Here is a 15,590-nt window from a genome sequence, read left to right on the forward strand (position 1 = left end):
TCCTCTACGAGCCAGCTGATATTTGCTTATTGAAAATCTACTAAAATCTATCTTGTAAAATCCTATTTTACAAGATTTTGTGCCTATTGGAATAACTTATAGTCTGGACGGTGGAATAACTTATAATCTGGACGGCGCAATACCAGCATTTCTCCAATTCTTGTGTTTAATGGGTTATATTGAAATCAAACGGTTCAACCCGGTTCAACCACACATTAGAGATGTAGCATAAATGACATTTCTCGTACAAGAGAGAACCGGTTCAACCCGAATTTGGGGACAGTTTGAAGTGTGTGGTAGTGAAGACAATTTATTAAACCTTAATTTTTTTGCTTAATTCATAAACAACAAGAACTATGTTAATTTTCTAAAAGAACTCCAGCAAACAAAGAGTCCTAGGTTCTTGAGGGGAACTTACTAATTTGTTCAGTATACATAAGTAAGCGATCCTAACTGAAAGAAAGGGTTCTTAAGAATCAAGTACAACAATCCCAGACGGTAAGAGAACAATTGTAAACACCACGTAGGCAAAGAAACACAATAAAGTTTGCCACAATATTCCCTACTAAACATATTTTATTCTCACTTTGCAGAATTTAAGATATTTTACCCACATCATGCTTCCCCTTACACATCGAGATCGCAGCAACTTCATGTATCGCATAAAGGATACATTGAACAGTTGGAAACGTTTAATTTTCTCGGACAAGAATTCTAGGAATTTGTTCCTCTTTTTATTGCTAAATTTAAGTTTTGCATTTGTTGAGCTATTTTATGGGATTTGGACAAACAGTTTAGGTGAGTTCGAGGCTATGTAGAGTTACTTTGATAAGATATGGATACATTGTCAAAGCTTATTATTAATCATTCTACATGGCACTTATGTGTATAATAATTGTCTAATATTTTGAAAGTATATAGATAAGCTAAACTATGTTTGCTTTGATTTTGTACAGGTCTCATATCGGATTCATTCCATATGTTCTTCGATTGCACGGGTCTCTTGGCGGGTCTGGCAGCATCGGTGATTACAAAATGGAAAGCAAATGAACGTTTCTCCTATGGCTATGTGAGGGCAGAAGTATTGGCCGGTTTTGTCAATAGTTTATTTTTGATATTTGTGGCATTCTTTATATTGTCAGAAGGTGTAGAACGTTTAATCGAACCCCCAGAGGTGAAGCATGAGAGACTTTTTGTTGTCTCCGTACTGGGATTGCTAGTCAATCTCGTAGGTATCTATGCATTCAATCATGGTGGACATGGCCATTCCCATGGAGGTGGAGGTCATGGTCACTCACATGGCGGTGGTCATGGGCATTCGCATAATAATCATCATATGGATACAAATAATCACCAAACAATTTCTTTGGATGATGGTAAGTTATTGATTTATAGAAACTTGAATATTTGAAACAAATTACAAGGACTTTGTTAGTTGGAGGCCCTACCTTTCATCACTGAATGTCTCCACAATGCTCTTCGAACCATTTAACAAATGAATCGATTTGGTTCAATTTTTTAAATATTGTTTGCACTCTAAAAGAAAGAAACCAGCTTTACTTTCCATAATATAGAAATTTTTAATGCGTTACCCGGCTTAACAATTGTTAAATATATTGACCTACTTTTTTTTACTGGTGGGATTTATAACTGTGTGCATCTCATTCCTCACAAATCCAAATCAAATATCGATTATAGGATTACAATTTTATATTAATCATATTTGATAATCCAATTTCAATAAAAATAAAAACATTTTAATATTCCCCAATATTGGGCGTGGGGTATTCAACAATCCGAAACCTACAGTTCCGAATACACTATTCGGTTTATGTATTTTTTTCACAAAGTAATACAAAAGCCCTAAGACCAAACAAACAAGAAATAATTAAATTCAAAAACTTTAAAAATAGATTATTTATATTATCATACAAATACGCTTGAATTCAGAAGAATAGTAGTCGAAAGACCACCTTAAAAAATACCGGATTTTAGGAATCTCTAAGTTAATGTTGACCAAACTCGACTATTGATGCTGATCAATATCGAATTTTGATGGTGCCAAAAATCGATTAATCCACTTTCAACGAATGCCTTAGCATCATTTAAACTACAATATATTTTTTTCTGTAAACACCGGGAGTGTGATTGTAGGTTGTATTTAATTTGAAAAAAAAAACTATATCATGCCTTCCAACGATTTTGCAAAAGACATACATTTCACATATATGAGAAAAAGTTCCAAGTATTTCCCAATAAATATTCAATGTTTGCTTTTTGACAAATTTTGAAAATGCAGAATTGTCGAGTTTTTGGTTCTCTCTACAACCGCCACTTGAATTACAACCATATATATGGCTCATTGCATCAGGAGGAATTCAGCTTTACAGTGGTGGATAGTTATCTGACAAGGCAATAGATATAAACAATTCTTCAGCATTTTTACATCTGTAGCAGATATTGCCTCGTTTTGATGTAGTTCTGTATAGAACAGTAAATACAATATTTTGCTGACCCAAAAATTTCTGGCCGTTTACCTCATAGTTCTTAATTTTTTAAAAATGAATATGTCCATGAATATAGTTTTACCGTTTAACTTGAATAATTCTAATTTAATTATTTTTCTGTTTTTTTCTTCCTAGGTCACGGTCATTCACACTCTCATGGCCATTCCCATGGTGATGATATGGGTGGAAATAATTCACAAATTATGCGCGGTGTCTTCCTACATATTTTAGCCGATACCCTGGGATCGGTTGGTGTCATTATATCGGCAGTATTAATGCATTTATTCGGTTGGATGATCGCAGATCCCATATGTTCCATATTCATTTCGGTACTCATAGTCCTATCCGTAATGAGTCTCATCAAGGAGTCCATTTATGTACTAATGCAACGTCAACCGGTTGGTTTGGATCGTTTATTACCTCAATGTTACCAAAAAGTTACCGGTTTAGCTGGTGTCTATGCTGTGCAAGAACCTCACTTCTGGACATTATGTTCTGATACATATGTGGGAGCTATTAAATTGGAAGTATCACGCAATATTGATCCAAAATATGTAGTAACACATGCCCGCATGATCTTCGAATCGATTGGTGTTAAACAGGTCTACATACAATTGGACTATGTGTGATAAATTATCGATTGCTTTACGTTTATATGTGTATGTATATATATTTAAACAACATCAAAAAAATTAGAAAAATTAAAAAGAAAACTCTCCTTGTCCAACAGATCTTTCCTTCCACACTTTCCTTTAGATTTTAAACTATTAATTATGTTAAGATATATTTAACTTGTGTTAATATGCAACCGATTATCAGCGTCGCCTACAAGTTTCTATTAACTTTTAATCGTTTTTGTTTATTACGTTGATTTTTACCATAATTTAAGTCAATATTATTAATTTTATTTTTTAAAGAAAAAGCGTTATACTACTTATTTGAATCATTCCACATTTCTCAAATATCTTTGAATCAAATTACAATGTAAGCAACACCTTCCTGAAACAAATGTCTAGTAAAAAAAAAAACAAGAACAAAATGTAATGATCCAAACAAACAAACAGCAACATCTAAAATGGACTGTCCAACATTATTTACTATAACAAAAATACATTTATTATTATTTAACTTAAAAAAACGCGACACGCTTATCCAACGTGTACAGCAGTTATTTAACTAAATCATTAAAATGATTCAAAAAGGATACAGAAAAAAGGATACATTGTAAATAAATTAGTCTTTTTTTATAGAAACAAAGTCTTTTATTTTTAAGAGTATCCTGGAACGCATACTTGCCCAATATTCGTTGGGCTCAGAAAAGCGTAGATGATGCACGATTTTAAATTGAGTCATGTTTGTCCTGCAAGTTTAATTTCGATAGTTCCATGGGGTGTGGTGCCTATCTGTTATCGCATCGAGTTAAAAAAGAAAAACATTTTCTGTATATGGTTTCAGAAAGCAGCTAAATTTGTTAGTTAATATGACTGAGATGAAATATCTTCCTTATTTCTTCTAAATTTGTCCTGTCCACTTGTAATACATCGAAATATATTGATCAAGAAAAAAGCGATATAGCTATGTCCATTTGTCACGCGAAAGTTTTAAGAAATGGAGTCTAAAGCTGAGTACTATGTTCAGATTTCAAGCTGAAAACCAGCTTATTTTCACGGTTATTTTTTTTAAACAATTAATTTCGAAATATTAAATGGGTCGCAATCAATACATTGGATCTTTTCCATCCATAATTTGAAGAGACTTGATAAAAAATATTATCGTCTTCATATATATTTTTGCACTTTTAATTTAGTGTTTTGGTGAAAAACTCGAACATAGTACTCACCTTAAGTCCTAAAAGACCCCACACTTGATTGCACTGCTACATTTTTAATATAAATGTTTATAAAGGGTGATTTGTTAAGAGCTTGATAACTTTTTTTTTAAAAAAAACGCATAAAATTTGCAAAATCTCATCGGTTCTTTATTTGAAACGTTAGATTGTTCCATGACATTTACTTTTTGAAGATAATTTCATTTAAATGTTGACCGCGGCTGCGTCTTAGGTGGTCCATTCGGAAAGTCCAATTTTGGGCAACTTTTTCGAGCATTTCGGCCGGAATAGCCCGAATTTCTTCGGAAATGTTGTCTTCCAAAGCTGGAATAGTTGCTGGCTTATTTCTGTAGACTTTAGACTTGACGTAGCCCCACAAAAAATAGTCTAAAGGCGTCAAATCGCATGATCTTGGTGGCCAACTTACCGGTCCATTTCTTGAGATGAATTGTTCTCCGAAGTTTTCCCTCAAAATGGCCATAGAATCGCGAGCTGTGTGGCATGTAGCGCCATCTTGTTGAAACCACATGTCAACCAAGTTCAGTTCTTCCATTTTTGGCAACAAAAAGTTTGTTAGCATCGAACGATAGCGATCGCCATTCACCGTAACGTTGCGTCCAACAGCATCTTTGAAAAAATACGGTCCAATGATTCCACCAGCGTACAAACCACACCAAACAGTGCATTTTTCGGGATGCATGGGCAGTTCTTGAACGGCTTCTGGTTGCTCTTCACTCCAAATGCGGCAATTTTGCTTATTTACGTAGCCATTCAACCAGAAATGAGCCTCATCGCTGAACAAAATTTGTCGATAAAAAAGCGGATTTTCTGCCAACTTTTCTAGGGCCCATTCACTGAAAATTCGACGTTGTGGCAGATCGTAAGTCTATTCATGATGAAATGTCAAAGCATCTTTCTCTTTGACACCATGTCTGAACTCCCACGTGATCTGTCAAATACTAATGCATGAAAATCCTAACCTCAAAAGAATCACCCTTTACATATATATACTCCCCACATGAACCGATTGGCGATTTACCTCTTTCTAAATTAAAATTTAGGATTGGTACAACCCCCACATATATAGATGTTTGTATAGATTTTACCTCTTGTGCATATAGAAATTACAATTGAGATTTTACAGAAATTTGGTCTATGAAAAAAAATATCACGGTTCAAATCCTTGGAATGGGTACACGAACTTCGGACCGGTATTTGAATTTCACATATGGAAGATTTTCATATACATACATACATATGTACATATATGCCGACCTCCTGTTTTTCTTTAGTATAAACAAGCCGATAAATGGTACAGATTTTGTTACAGTCTCCGATCTCTTGTTGTTCTCACTTATGACCATTGTTGAAATCTGACAAGATATAAAGAACCTTCTGGTCAAACCTAATTACTGAATTAGTTTTTTCATCACCTTAATATTATGATTTGTTTTTTCCGGCATTAGTCACAATTTTGCGAATACTTCTCATGGCCAGTGTAAATGATACATATACTAAGTAGGAACATTAGGACGGATCGTTTTGAATGAGAAAAATGTCAGTATTGAAATCTGCAAGCAAACTTACGACCATATAGGTTGCTTTACGACCATATAGCTTTAACTGATAGTTAACAAAAAGTAAGTCGGCGATATTTTTGTAGCCTTGTGACCTTTTCGGTCATTAACAATATGAAACTAATCAAAAAGAAGCCGTAATGAGAACGGCGAAAGTAAAATATTATAGCAATTCGGTCTTCCGCGCTTCTTACCAACTTTTCTAGTTTTAAATCTCCTCGACATTTTGGAGGCAAAGTAAACTTAGCATTGAAAGTAAAACAGAATCGAACAGTACGTGAATATAACGAAGGCATATCCAAAACTATCACAATTTTTTCATGTTTCTGTCCGCCTTATGAGCGGTTTTAAAAATGAGGGTTAGGTATAGTGGCAACCCGTTATTTTATGGACAATCTATGATATCAACTGATTATTGCCCGATTATATGTTTAGTTAATGAGAAGGTTCCTCATTTCTATCCTTTCTTTTTTTGCTGTTAAGGCCGGCAATATCGCGCTAAACCAGACATTTTTTCACAGTTACGTTTCTTACATAACAGGTTGGCTGATAAGTCCCCGGTCTAGCAAAGAAAAACAAATTTTTTTTTTGTCAAAATTCAGTTTTATTATTCAATATAGTTCCCTTCAAGAGCGATGCAACGATTATAACGACCTTCCAATTTTTTATACCATTTTGGTAGTACTCCTTCGGTTTTGCCTCAAAATAGCCTCAGTTTCGGCGATCACCTCTTCATTACAGCCAAATTTTTCCCTGCGAGCATCCTCTTGAGGTCTGAGAACAAGAAAAAGTCGCTGGGGCCAGATCTGGAGAATACGGTGGGTGGGGAAGCAATTCGAAGCCCAATTCATGAATTTTTGCCATCGTTCTCAATGACTTGTGGCACGGTGCGTTGTCTTGGTGGAACAACACTTTTTTCTTCTTCATATGGGACCGCTTTGCCGCGATTTCGACCTTCAAACGCTCCAATAACGCCATATAATAGTCACTGTTGATGGTTTTTCCCTTCTCAATATAATCGATAAAAATTATTCCATGCGCATCCCAAACAATAGAGGCCATTACTTTGCCAGCGGGCTTTTTGGTCAAATGTGAGCTCGCGCGGCACCCATTTTGCACAGAGCTTCCGCATATCCAAATATTGATGAATGATATGACCAACACGTTCCTTTGATATCTTTAAGACCTCTGCTATCTCGATCAACTTCATTTTACGGTCATTCAAAATCATTTTGTGGATTTTTTTTTATGTTTTCGTCGGTAACCACCTCTTTCGGGCGTCCACTGCGATCACCGTCCTCCGTGCTCATTTCACCACGCTTGAATTTTGCATACCAATCAATTATTGTTGATTTCCCTGGGGCAGAGTCCGGAAACTCATTATCAAGCCAAGTTTTTGCTTCCACCCTATTTTATCAAAACACGAAATTCCTTTTTATCCATTTTTTTTCACAATAACAAAAGTTGATTCACAAAAGACGCTCTATCTCTCAAACTAATTGACTTACAGACGTCAAATTTTGACACGAATCATTTGAAGGTTGGTACTATATAAAAACTATATGCATTTAATACTAGCAACGCCATCTATGTGTCAGACCGGGGACTTATCAGCCAACCTGTTACTATCTTTAATTTTAAAGAACATAAACTTTTTCAATTGTTGCTTTGGATTATTCCCCAAAGCAACAACACATAATAAAATTTGGATTTATTCTTGATATTAGCGGCTAAATTTGAACTTAATACCCACTATTATTGCTGACTTGCTGGTTACAGTGTAGAAGAATCGAGTTGATATGGAAGCTTAGGTTAGATGTAGTGACAGTCTATTGTAATTCCACCGATGGTGAACTTTTCTTCTATCAATGAGTGCTCGCAGATTCCATTTTTAGCTCAATAACCAGAGATTCCGGCGTCTCACATTCTGTTTCACGCACTTAGGGAAGTTTTGAAATAGTTAGAAATGTCACCAGCTTACTTGCTGAGACGAGATAAACCGTCGATTGAACCCATGTCGCCTTTGTATGCAACGCAGGCATGATAACAATTTTTGTAAATTTATCTTAATTAATTTATCTTATTAACTACCATCGAACAATTTATTTTTTTCTGATATTCATCCCAGACCCTCTACTTGAATACACCACCAAAACTAATTTTTCGACCCAGCCTAACATATGCCATCATTGCACGCGAAACAAATGTCACTATTGAGGTTATGTTCAGCCGTAGAAATTGCAAGAAAATGCAATACATAAAAATAGGTTAAAAATGTCTCGCTTGCCTTAACCTATTTTAGGCGTTAACAAAGAAATGCGCGAAGGGCGATGGTTCAACAAACCTAAAGGGCGATGTATAACAACATCTGCATATACTTACAAACTGAACCATTTTAAATCTCATTTCAGACAATAATCGGTCACCTAAAACAAATGACTCATCAAAAGAAAACATATTGTTGTTTGTTCATTTTAAATTCTTTTTTATTTTTTAGCAAATGCGATGCGATGCTCTTCTTTTCCATATTATGTTTCTTTGCATTACAATTAGGCTTTTGTTTGCTTACTCAAATTTACACATAAAAATAAATTCCATAGCTGCCATTCTAAGTGCTTCAAAAGCAAGCAGCAGCTGTATTGGCCACAGAAACTAGTCACTTGCGGCGTCATTACGCTTTCATACAAAGTGTGCAATCCTTGTTTTAAATACATAATTTTATTATATTGTTTTTGTTGTTTCTTTTTTTATATTAAATATATTATAATTTTCTTGTTTTACATGTAAATTGAGTCTTAGTGTTTTTTCTTCTTTTCATTTTCTCTAAACAAAATCGAACCAAAAATAGATACGGGACTTAAATAAAATGACGCTAGCAAACAAAAAAAAGAAAATTGATGTATCGCAAATAAAAAAACATGGTCGTCTGGTTGGCTTTCTTAAAAATTAAGTTAAAAAATTGAAACTATAATTTAGCGACTGTATAAAAAAAAGAGATGTGATTGGTTTGGTGAGTGTTTGAAGGTGTGGGATATTTTAGCACTTCTCTTCTTCCAAGCCGTGTTTGAAGAACATCAATACGGGCACACTTTGTCCATCGATATCGCGGTATTCACACATGGCCACCATACCATCGCAGTCCATGGATTCGCCGGTGAAGAATTGCAAGTCCTTGAATCGGCCCAAGATATCTTTCATGACTTTGTTCATGTTGGTCTTGAAGACTTCGATTTGGTCGGGATTGTTTTCCTCCAATTTGGCCAACACCTTCTTCATGTAGTCCTTCAAGTACAAAGTGAAGCCCTTCTTGTCGCCAAAAGCAAAGCACTCTTGCAAACGGTGATTCATGACCACATCAACACCTGTTTCCACTGTAGTGTCGGTACCTTCGTCAGCTTCTTCGGCAGAGGGGTTGAAGCCTTCAATTTTGATGTCACCCTCGGTACGAGAGACAACCTTGCCGTAAACCTCATACAATACTTCATCAATCAATTTCATTTTGTAGGTATCAGCGAACATTTCATCGCCGGTGATGATATCCTTGTAGATTTTCATGGTTGCGGAGGTTTTCTTTGTTGATGAATAAGAGAAAAGATGGAAAAATTAAATCTCGTTCCTAGCGCACCGAGAGGGAAATCCGACACGTTTCAAGCTTTCAGCGAAAAGAAAGAAAAATGGCGTGTGTGTAAAATCGATTACGATTAACCTTACTAATCGATTTTTAACCAGTTTTATCGATTATTTTTAATAGAATACCCAATAAACACAGGATGAGCGTTTTTCAAATGCAACAACTTTTCAGTTTGAGGGTAACTATAATTATCAACATAAATTCAACTTGACTTGAAACAGCTCATATTCAATACATCTTCAAATTGTTTGCGAATTACTTCCAATTTGCCAAAATGTTGACGAAATCTTTGAAAAGGGGTTGAAGATCATATGAGAAAACTTTGACAAAACACTACCCTAAAATGCAACGAAAAAACCATGTGGTTTTCAATACTTGTTTGTGCAACGAAGTTCGTGGTCAATTGAAAGAAATAAAAAACATTTTAGACAAAAAACTGAATTTACTCCAAATAGTTTCTAATAATACGTAAGTGAAAATAAAAAAATGATATGAAACTTTAAGGAAGACACTAAATTATATCTCTTTGCCCAAAACTAAAATTATGGATTCTACGTTCTTTAAAACATTAAAAAGCTGACCGATGAAAAAATGTTGGACAAGTAACTGGAACTGCTTCAAATAGTTTATAATAATTGGTAAGTCAATATGAAAAATTAAATCAACACTTTAGAGAAGTCACTAAGTTTAAATCTCATTGCAGAAAACTAAAATATTTGGATGCTGCATTCTTGGAAACATTAAGAGGTTGACCAATGAAAAATGATGGTGGCTTATCGAAAAGAGAAAGTTTCCATAAATCAAAGTACAATGAATTAAACTTGGTATTTATGCTTTTCCATATCAACTACTGGGTGATAATTCGCATCACGCCTATAGTTTAATTTACATCGCATCATCGGTTTAATTTGATATTTTGTGAATTGAAATTGCTGGAAATTTATTCTAACTCTCTAGTCATCAAGTTCCTTGCTAATTTCCCGAATTTTAATGAGTTTTACAACAATTTTGTGACACCAACGTTCTTGAGGAATTTTGTGGTTTTCAATACATTTTGTGCCACGAAGTACGTGGTCAGTTATTTTTATTGACATAAAACTGAAATTAATCCAAAACGGTAATTATAATTGGTAAGTCAAAATAAAAAGTGAAATGAAAACGTAATGGAAATCACAAAACTCGATTGTTTTGCAGAAAACTAAAATCATTGGATGTTATATTCTTGGAAGATGTTGACCGGTGAAAAAATGATGAAGGAAACAACAAAGAAAAGATTCCAGAAAACTTGCAAAGTGCAACCAATTAAAACAAAGTAATCATCCAAACCACCATCTTATGGATACACAACCACCACCCAGGAACGTAAGGGTTGATATACATAATCTAGAGCGCGAGATCCAGCGCTATAAAAGAGAGCCTCTAGATCAAGCAGCGTACCAGGCAGGTTTGAACAGGATTCATGAGGATACTGTAGCTGAAGCGGTGAGAAGCTACAAGGTTAATCCTGTTCTTGGAGTCCGACCACCGCCCATAGCACCGGAGGAAAGAGACCTCCCACGGCAAGTGCAGCCGCCTCAATTCCTACATATCGGTGATTGATAGCAGCGTAGCTGACGTTTGTCCAGTTTGCAACCAAGGGCCACACGACACGCGTCATCTTTTCTTTTGCCCCGCCAAACCAACCCGACTTACCACCAGATCACTCTGGACACACCCCACCTTAGTCGCAGAGTTCCTTGATCTGCCAACAAGCTGATGTACCAAGCGTATAACATGAAATGGATGAGATCACAATAAACTGTTACAACAACAACAAAACAAAGTGCAACAGTTCCTAAATCAAGAACTTCTGGATGAAAATGTGCATTACATCAATTTACATTCCGTCATCAGTTTGATATTTTGTGAATTCCTCTTGATGGAATCTATTCTAACACGCAGGCCATCAAGTTCCTCGATAGTAATTATTTGAAATTGTGAGCATATTAATTAATAATTAATTAATTAACAGTTATGTGACACCAACATTATGGGGGAAATTATACATGAAAAATGTTTAAGTTATTTAAAGTTGTATTGATAGTTTTAGCTATTAATACCTTTAATAAGATAATTATGTTTTGATTGGTATTATAACATATTATTATTTTTATGTATTGTTAATGTTATTTTTAATATTATTATATTTTTAACGAAAAAAATTAATAAAATGTACAAAATCACTAGAAATTTAGTGTTGACGTCAGTAAGAACTGGGATTGACTTTCATGCAAATTGTGGTTAGAAAATATTCGCAGCAATATTAATTTTTAATTTGTCTCACATTGGAAACTGTTTGAGAAATTATTGAGTAGCAATGCATTTCAATTTGAGGATTACAATTGAGAGATTATTGCTATTGTGTTGAATTTTACTGTTGAGGGTAATGTCTGTTTTTTGTTGAGAACGCGATTTTCTCAACAATTTCTCAACTTGAATATTACCCTAATCCTTTGAAAAAATGTTTGAAAAATTATTGCATTTTAGTATTTTTCAAACGTTTGTGTTTATTGGGTATGCTTGAATAGCGGAATGACAAGCGGTGTGGCGATTGACTGGGTTACCTATGCCGGTTATGGAAAGGTAGTAGAAAATTTATTCGATGGCAATAGATTTGTGATATTACATCCAAATTGGACTAACTAATTTATGGATACTTAAGAACCATATAAAATGGACTTCAAAATATTTTCGTTTTAAATGTTTAATGCTTTGTTGCTAATAAATAAAACACTTTTGTTTTCTAGAATGAACAACTGTGTAGAACCCACAATGATGCCAGCAAATTGTAAACACAAGCATATTTGTAATAGAATAAAATAGTAGGTGGTATCATGGGCCCTTTCTCTGTATAAATATTCATGTGCGTAGTATATGGGTGTTTTAGACGGATCTGCTCTTACAAATAAAATTTGAGAATTTTTAATTTATAATTAAACTAGTTACAATGTAATAGCTCATTCACATTAGGCTCGAAATCTACTAAAAGTGGATTTGAAATCCCATTTTTATAAGGCAACTGACAGTTGAAATCTAGTTAAAGTAGATTTTGAATGTGTAATGTGTATGAGGTTTAATATATATTAATATATTGTGAAACACCAAGAGTAACTAACTTCTTATAAATTACATGAAGAAATTTATTGTGGTATAATGTGAATTTGTTTTCAGATATTTCTCGAAACATACTGCTCGTTCATGGATAAAAGCTCTGACGTGAAGAATTCAGAAGTTACTAGGAAAACCATTGTCGATATTGTGTCGATAAGGACATTATAAAATGACATTTGCTTTTTTAAATAAATTGAGAGTATCTAAAAGTGATATTTGTATAGAATCTTATACTTAGATATTGGATACGTTTTTTTATTAGGTATGTTTAATTGTTTCAAAATAGATAAATAATAAAGATACTCTAATTTAGTAACTTGATGTGGAACAACTACTAACCAATAGAGGGGCTATATAGACGAGATAGTTATCAGCTACGAGCTTTTTTTAACATAATGATGAGAGGCAGAAATGTCTCCAAAGGGTACGTTTTCAAGTAAATCGGGACAATTGCACCATAAACTAGTTTATAAATGAATAATAAAGAGAAATAGGAACACCTATTAGACAGAAATTTAAAATTATTTTGCCGACATTTTTCTGCGTAATTGGGATATGGTACAGAGAAGTTTTAATTATTTAAAAATATTAACAAATGATATAACTTAGCAATCAATGAGAAAACCAACTATAATACCGGGTATTATAAAAAATAATCCTAATCGAAGCTGAACCTACTATTATGTTTGGTTCAAAATGTCACTCTGATCTTTTAAAGGCAACAACATCAGTTAATATCGAAAATGTTCACAAATGTTAAACACATTGTAATATCCCTGCCAACATTTTTTGAATTTGGGGGCGCTTCAGAGAATCCCCACTACGTCGAAAACAATCATATACGACATCAAAAACTCGTCGGAAAAGCGCCGTCACTATTGAGAAGTTGTACCACGCCAAGTTACTACGAAAAAGTATCTCATCAGTGCAATTATTAGGTGCCTATTTAGATCAATTTCGAAGGACGCCAATAAGAACCCCTGCAAACTATCAGAAAAAGTTCATTTCAAGGTAATTGGAGAAGAATCATTGTGGTCAAGTAAAACACGATTGTGTAGATGTTTATTGATTTGATTAAACATTTGTAATTTCTTATAAATATAACATTTTTCGGTTTATCTCATCACATTTAACATAATTTTTTGCATTAATAAAACAATGATGTTGAGTTTTAAGTAGCAAGTTACATATTGCAGCGTCTATCAGCCAGTTTGTTTATTTTCGATGGAGACAGCGTGCCTGGAAAAATATTTGAAAAACGATCACTTTATTCTATTTGGAAAGTCGAAAATTGTTCACCATATACCTTTCACAATTTTAAGCGTAATATCTATGTTTTCAGAACTTTATTTTCGTTTTTATTTAAATAAAATATAACAAGCTGGTTGCGCTTGGCGTTTCACAAAAAATAAAATGGCTGTTCTAACAGTAGTGATGACAAAATACTTTCATGTACATTTTGTACTTTTTGATATGCTTCCCCCATCACAGTTCGCGATGGTTGTGGTGACATTTACGAGTCTGTGGTAGCGATGAGGATGAAATGGAACTTTGAAATGCTGGCAGGGACATGGCATCCCGTTTAAAAAATGTTAACTTTAATTTAGGTAGAATATCTTAGTTGTAGGGTACTAACTGTATTTATTTTCATATTTTTGATTATGATTATAAATAATCTAAGAAGCAAATAATAAATAATGCTCTTAGCTAAATGTAGTATCATTTTATGAACTTTCAAAAGTAGCAAACGTTAACGGTCTTTTGAGTGTCGTTACGATTTGGCGAGAGTACGTTTTGAGTAATTCAGCTCTATTAATGTAATAGATTAAATACAAAATCTCTCCAAAAATAATAAAAACACATTTGACACATAGCAAAATAAGAAGAAGCAGAGGCAAATTTCTTTTCACCAAACTAGCATAAAATGTAAGTTTTTATGTAATTAAATGGGAAAATTATTACAAATATGGTCTTGTTATATACAGGTACGCTCTCACACGTTCCCTGGTCCGTTCTCCAGCTCTACGTCAGGGCCTTCAAATGTCCCGGGCTCAAAATGTCCGGGATGTCACAATGAAAGTAGTGCCAGTCGCCTCCACTGTCAAAGAAGAAAGTTTCTTCGAAAGAAATGGACGTCTTCAACGTGAAATGTCTCCCCACTTGACCATCTATAAACCACAATTGACCTCTATGTTGTCTATTACCCATCGTGGCACCGGTGTAGCCCTCACTGCTGGAGTTTGGGCCTTGGGTTTGGCTGCCCTCACCTCACCCCAAGATATTGCCAACTATGCTTCAGTTATTGAAGGATTGCACTTGAGTTCCGGTACATTGTCTGTGTTGAAATTCATGATAGCCTATCCCTTGGCCTTCCATACAGCCAATGGTGTTCGTCATTTGCTTTGGGATACCGGCCGTATGCTGAAAATCAAGGAAGTCTATTCTTCAGGTTATGCAATGGTTGGTGTAAGCTTCGTCTTGGCTGCTATTCTGGCCATGTTGTAAACTAAATTTAGAAAATCTATTTAATTTGCCAAATGGCACCAAATAACGAGTTCTAATAAATTATAAGCGTAAAGTGTTTTCCACAAAAACAAACAATTTGTATTCAAATAGTGACAGGTTATGCAATCATTGTTGCTTTTACCAATTAGAAAGAATGGCTAAATCATATGGTATTTGTTGTTGTTGTTGTTGTCGTTTTGGTATTTGTTTATGTGCAAAGGTAGAAAAGCAAAACGGTTTAACTTATTAATATGGACATAATCTAGCCGTTACTCTGAAGCAAGCACGATAACCAATCCAAGTTCGATGTAAATAATTATATACATATAATGTTTTTATGTTTATAATACATATATTAAGCTTTTAAATGACCAGGAATCTAAATTTAGTGC

General features: G+C 34.3%; 3 protein-coding genes and 1 long non-coding RNA gene across 6 annotated transcripts; 3 read left to right on the forward strand and 1 right to left on the reverse strand.

Annotated features, from left to right (window-relative positions):
• Nucleotides 1-252: 252 nt before the first annotated feature.
• ZnT86D (solute carrier family 30 member 7) lies at nucleotides 253-3,764 on the forward strand. 2 transcript variants are annotated; one of them, XM_075289293.1, is made up of 5 exons: nucleotides 253-498; nucleotides 594-798; nucleotides 957-1,376; nucleotides 2,643-3,166; nucleotides 3,238-3,764. In XM_075289293.1, exons 2-4 carry the CDS (start codon nucleotides 618-620, stop codon nucleotides 3,134-3,136), a joined length of 1,095 nt encoding a protein of 364 aa, XP_075145408.1. In that variant the 5' UTR covers nucleotides 253-498; nucleotides 594-617; the 3' UTR covers nucleotides 3,137-3,166; nucleotides 3,238-3,764. The 2 variants fall into 2 exon arrangements, with proteins under 2 accessions (XP_075145408.1, XP_075145407.1); XM_075289292.1 differs by having other exon boundaries at nucleotides 2,643-3,764.
• A 4,606-nt stretch (nucleotides 3,765-8,370) lies between these two features.
• On the reverse strand, nucleotides 8,371-9,589 carry Tctp (translationally controlled tumor protein). The gene has a single exon (XM_075289294.1). It carries the CDS (start codon nucleotides 9,465-9,467, stop codon nucleotides 8,949-8,951), a length of 519 nt encoding a protein of 172 aa, XP_075145409.1. The 5' UTR covers nucleotides 9,468-9,589; the 3' UTR covers nucleotides 8,371-8,948.
• A 99-nt stretch (nucleotides 9,590-9,688) lies between these two features.
• Nucleotides 9,689-11,022, forward strand: LOC142220266 (uncharacterized). 2 transcript variants are annotated; one of them, XR_012717851.1, is made up of 4 exons: nucleotides 9,689-10,011; nucleotides 10,120-10,181; nucleotides 10,247-10,673; nucleotides 10,738-11,022. It is a non-coding gene; the product is annotated as an uncharacterized LOC142220266 (long non-coding RNA). The 2 variants fall into 2 exon arrangements; XR_012717850.1 differs by having other exon boundaries at nucleotides 9,691-10,181.
• A 3,467-nt stretch (nucleotides 11,023-14,489) lies between these two features.
• SdhC (Succinate dehydrogenase, subunit C) lies at nucleotides 14,490-15,294 on the forward strand. The gene is made up of 2 exons (XM_075289295.1): nucleotides 14,490-14,619; nucleotides 14,679-15,294. Coding segments are annotated over exons 1-2 (522 nt in total). The 5' UTR covers nucleotides 14,490-14,617; the 3' UTR covers nucleotides 15,199-15,294.
• Nucleotides 15,295-15,590: the final 296 nt, after the last annotated feature.

The sequence above is a fragment of the Haematobia irritans genome, chromosome 1 (genome assembly GCF_050003625.1).
Source record: "Haematobia irritans isolate KBUSLIRL chromosome 1, ASM5000362v1, whole genome shotgun sequence".
In the NCBI taxonomy this organism is placed as follows: Eukaryota; Metazoa; Arthropoda; class Insecta; order Diptera; family Muscidae; genus Haematobia; species Haematobia irritans.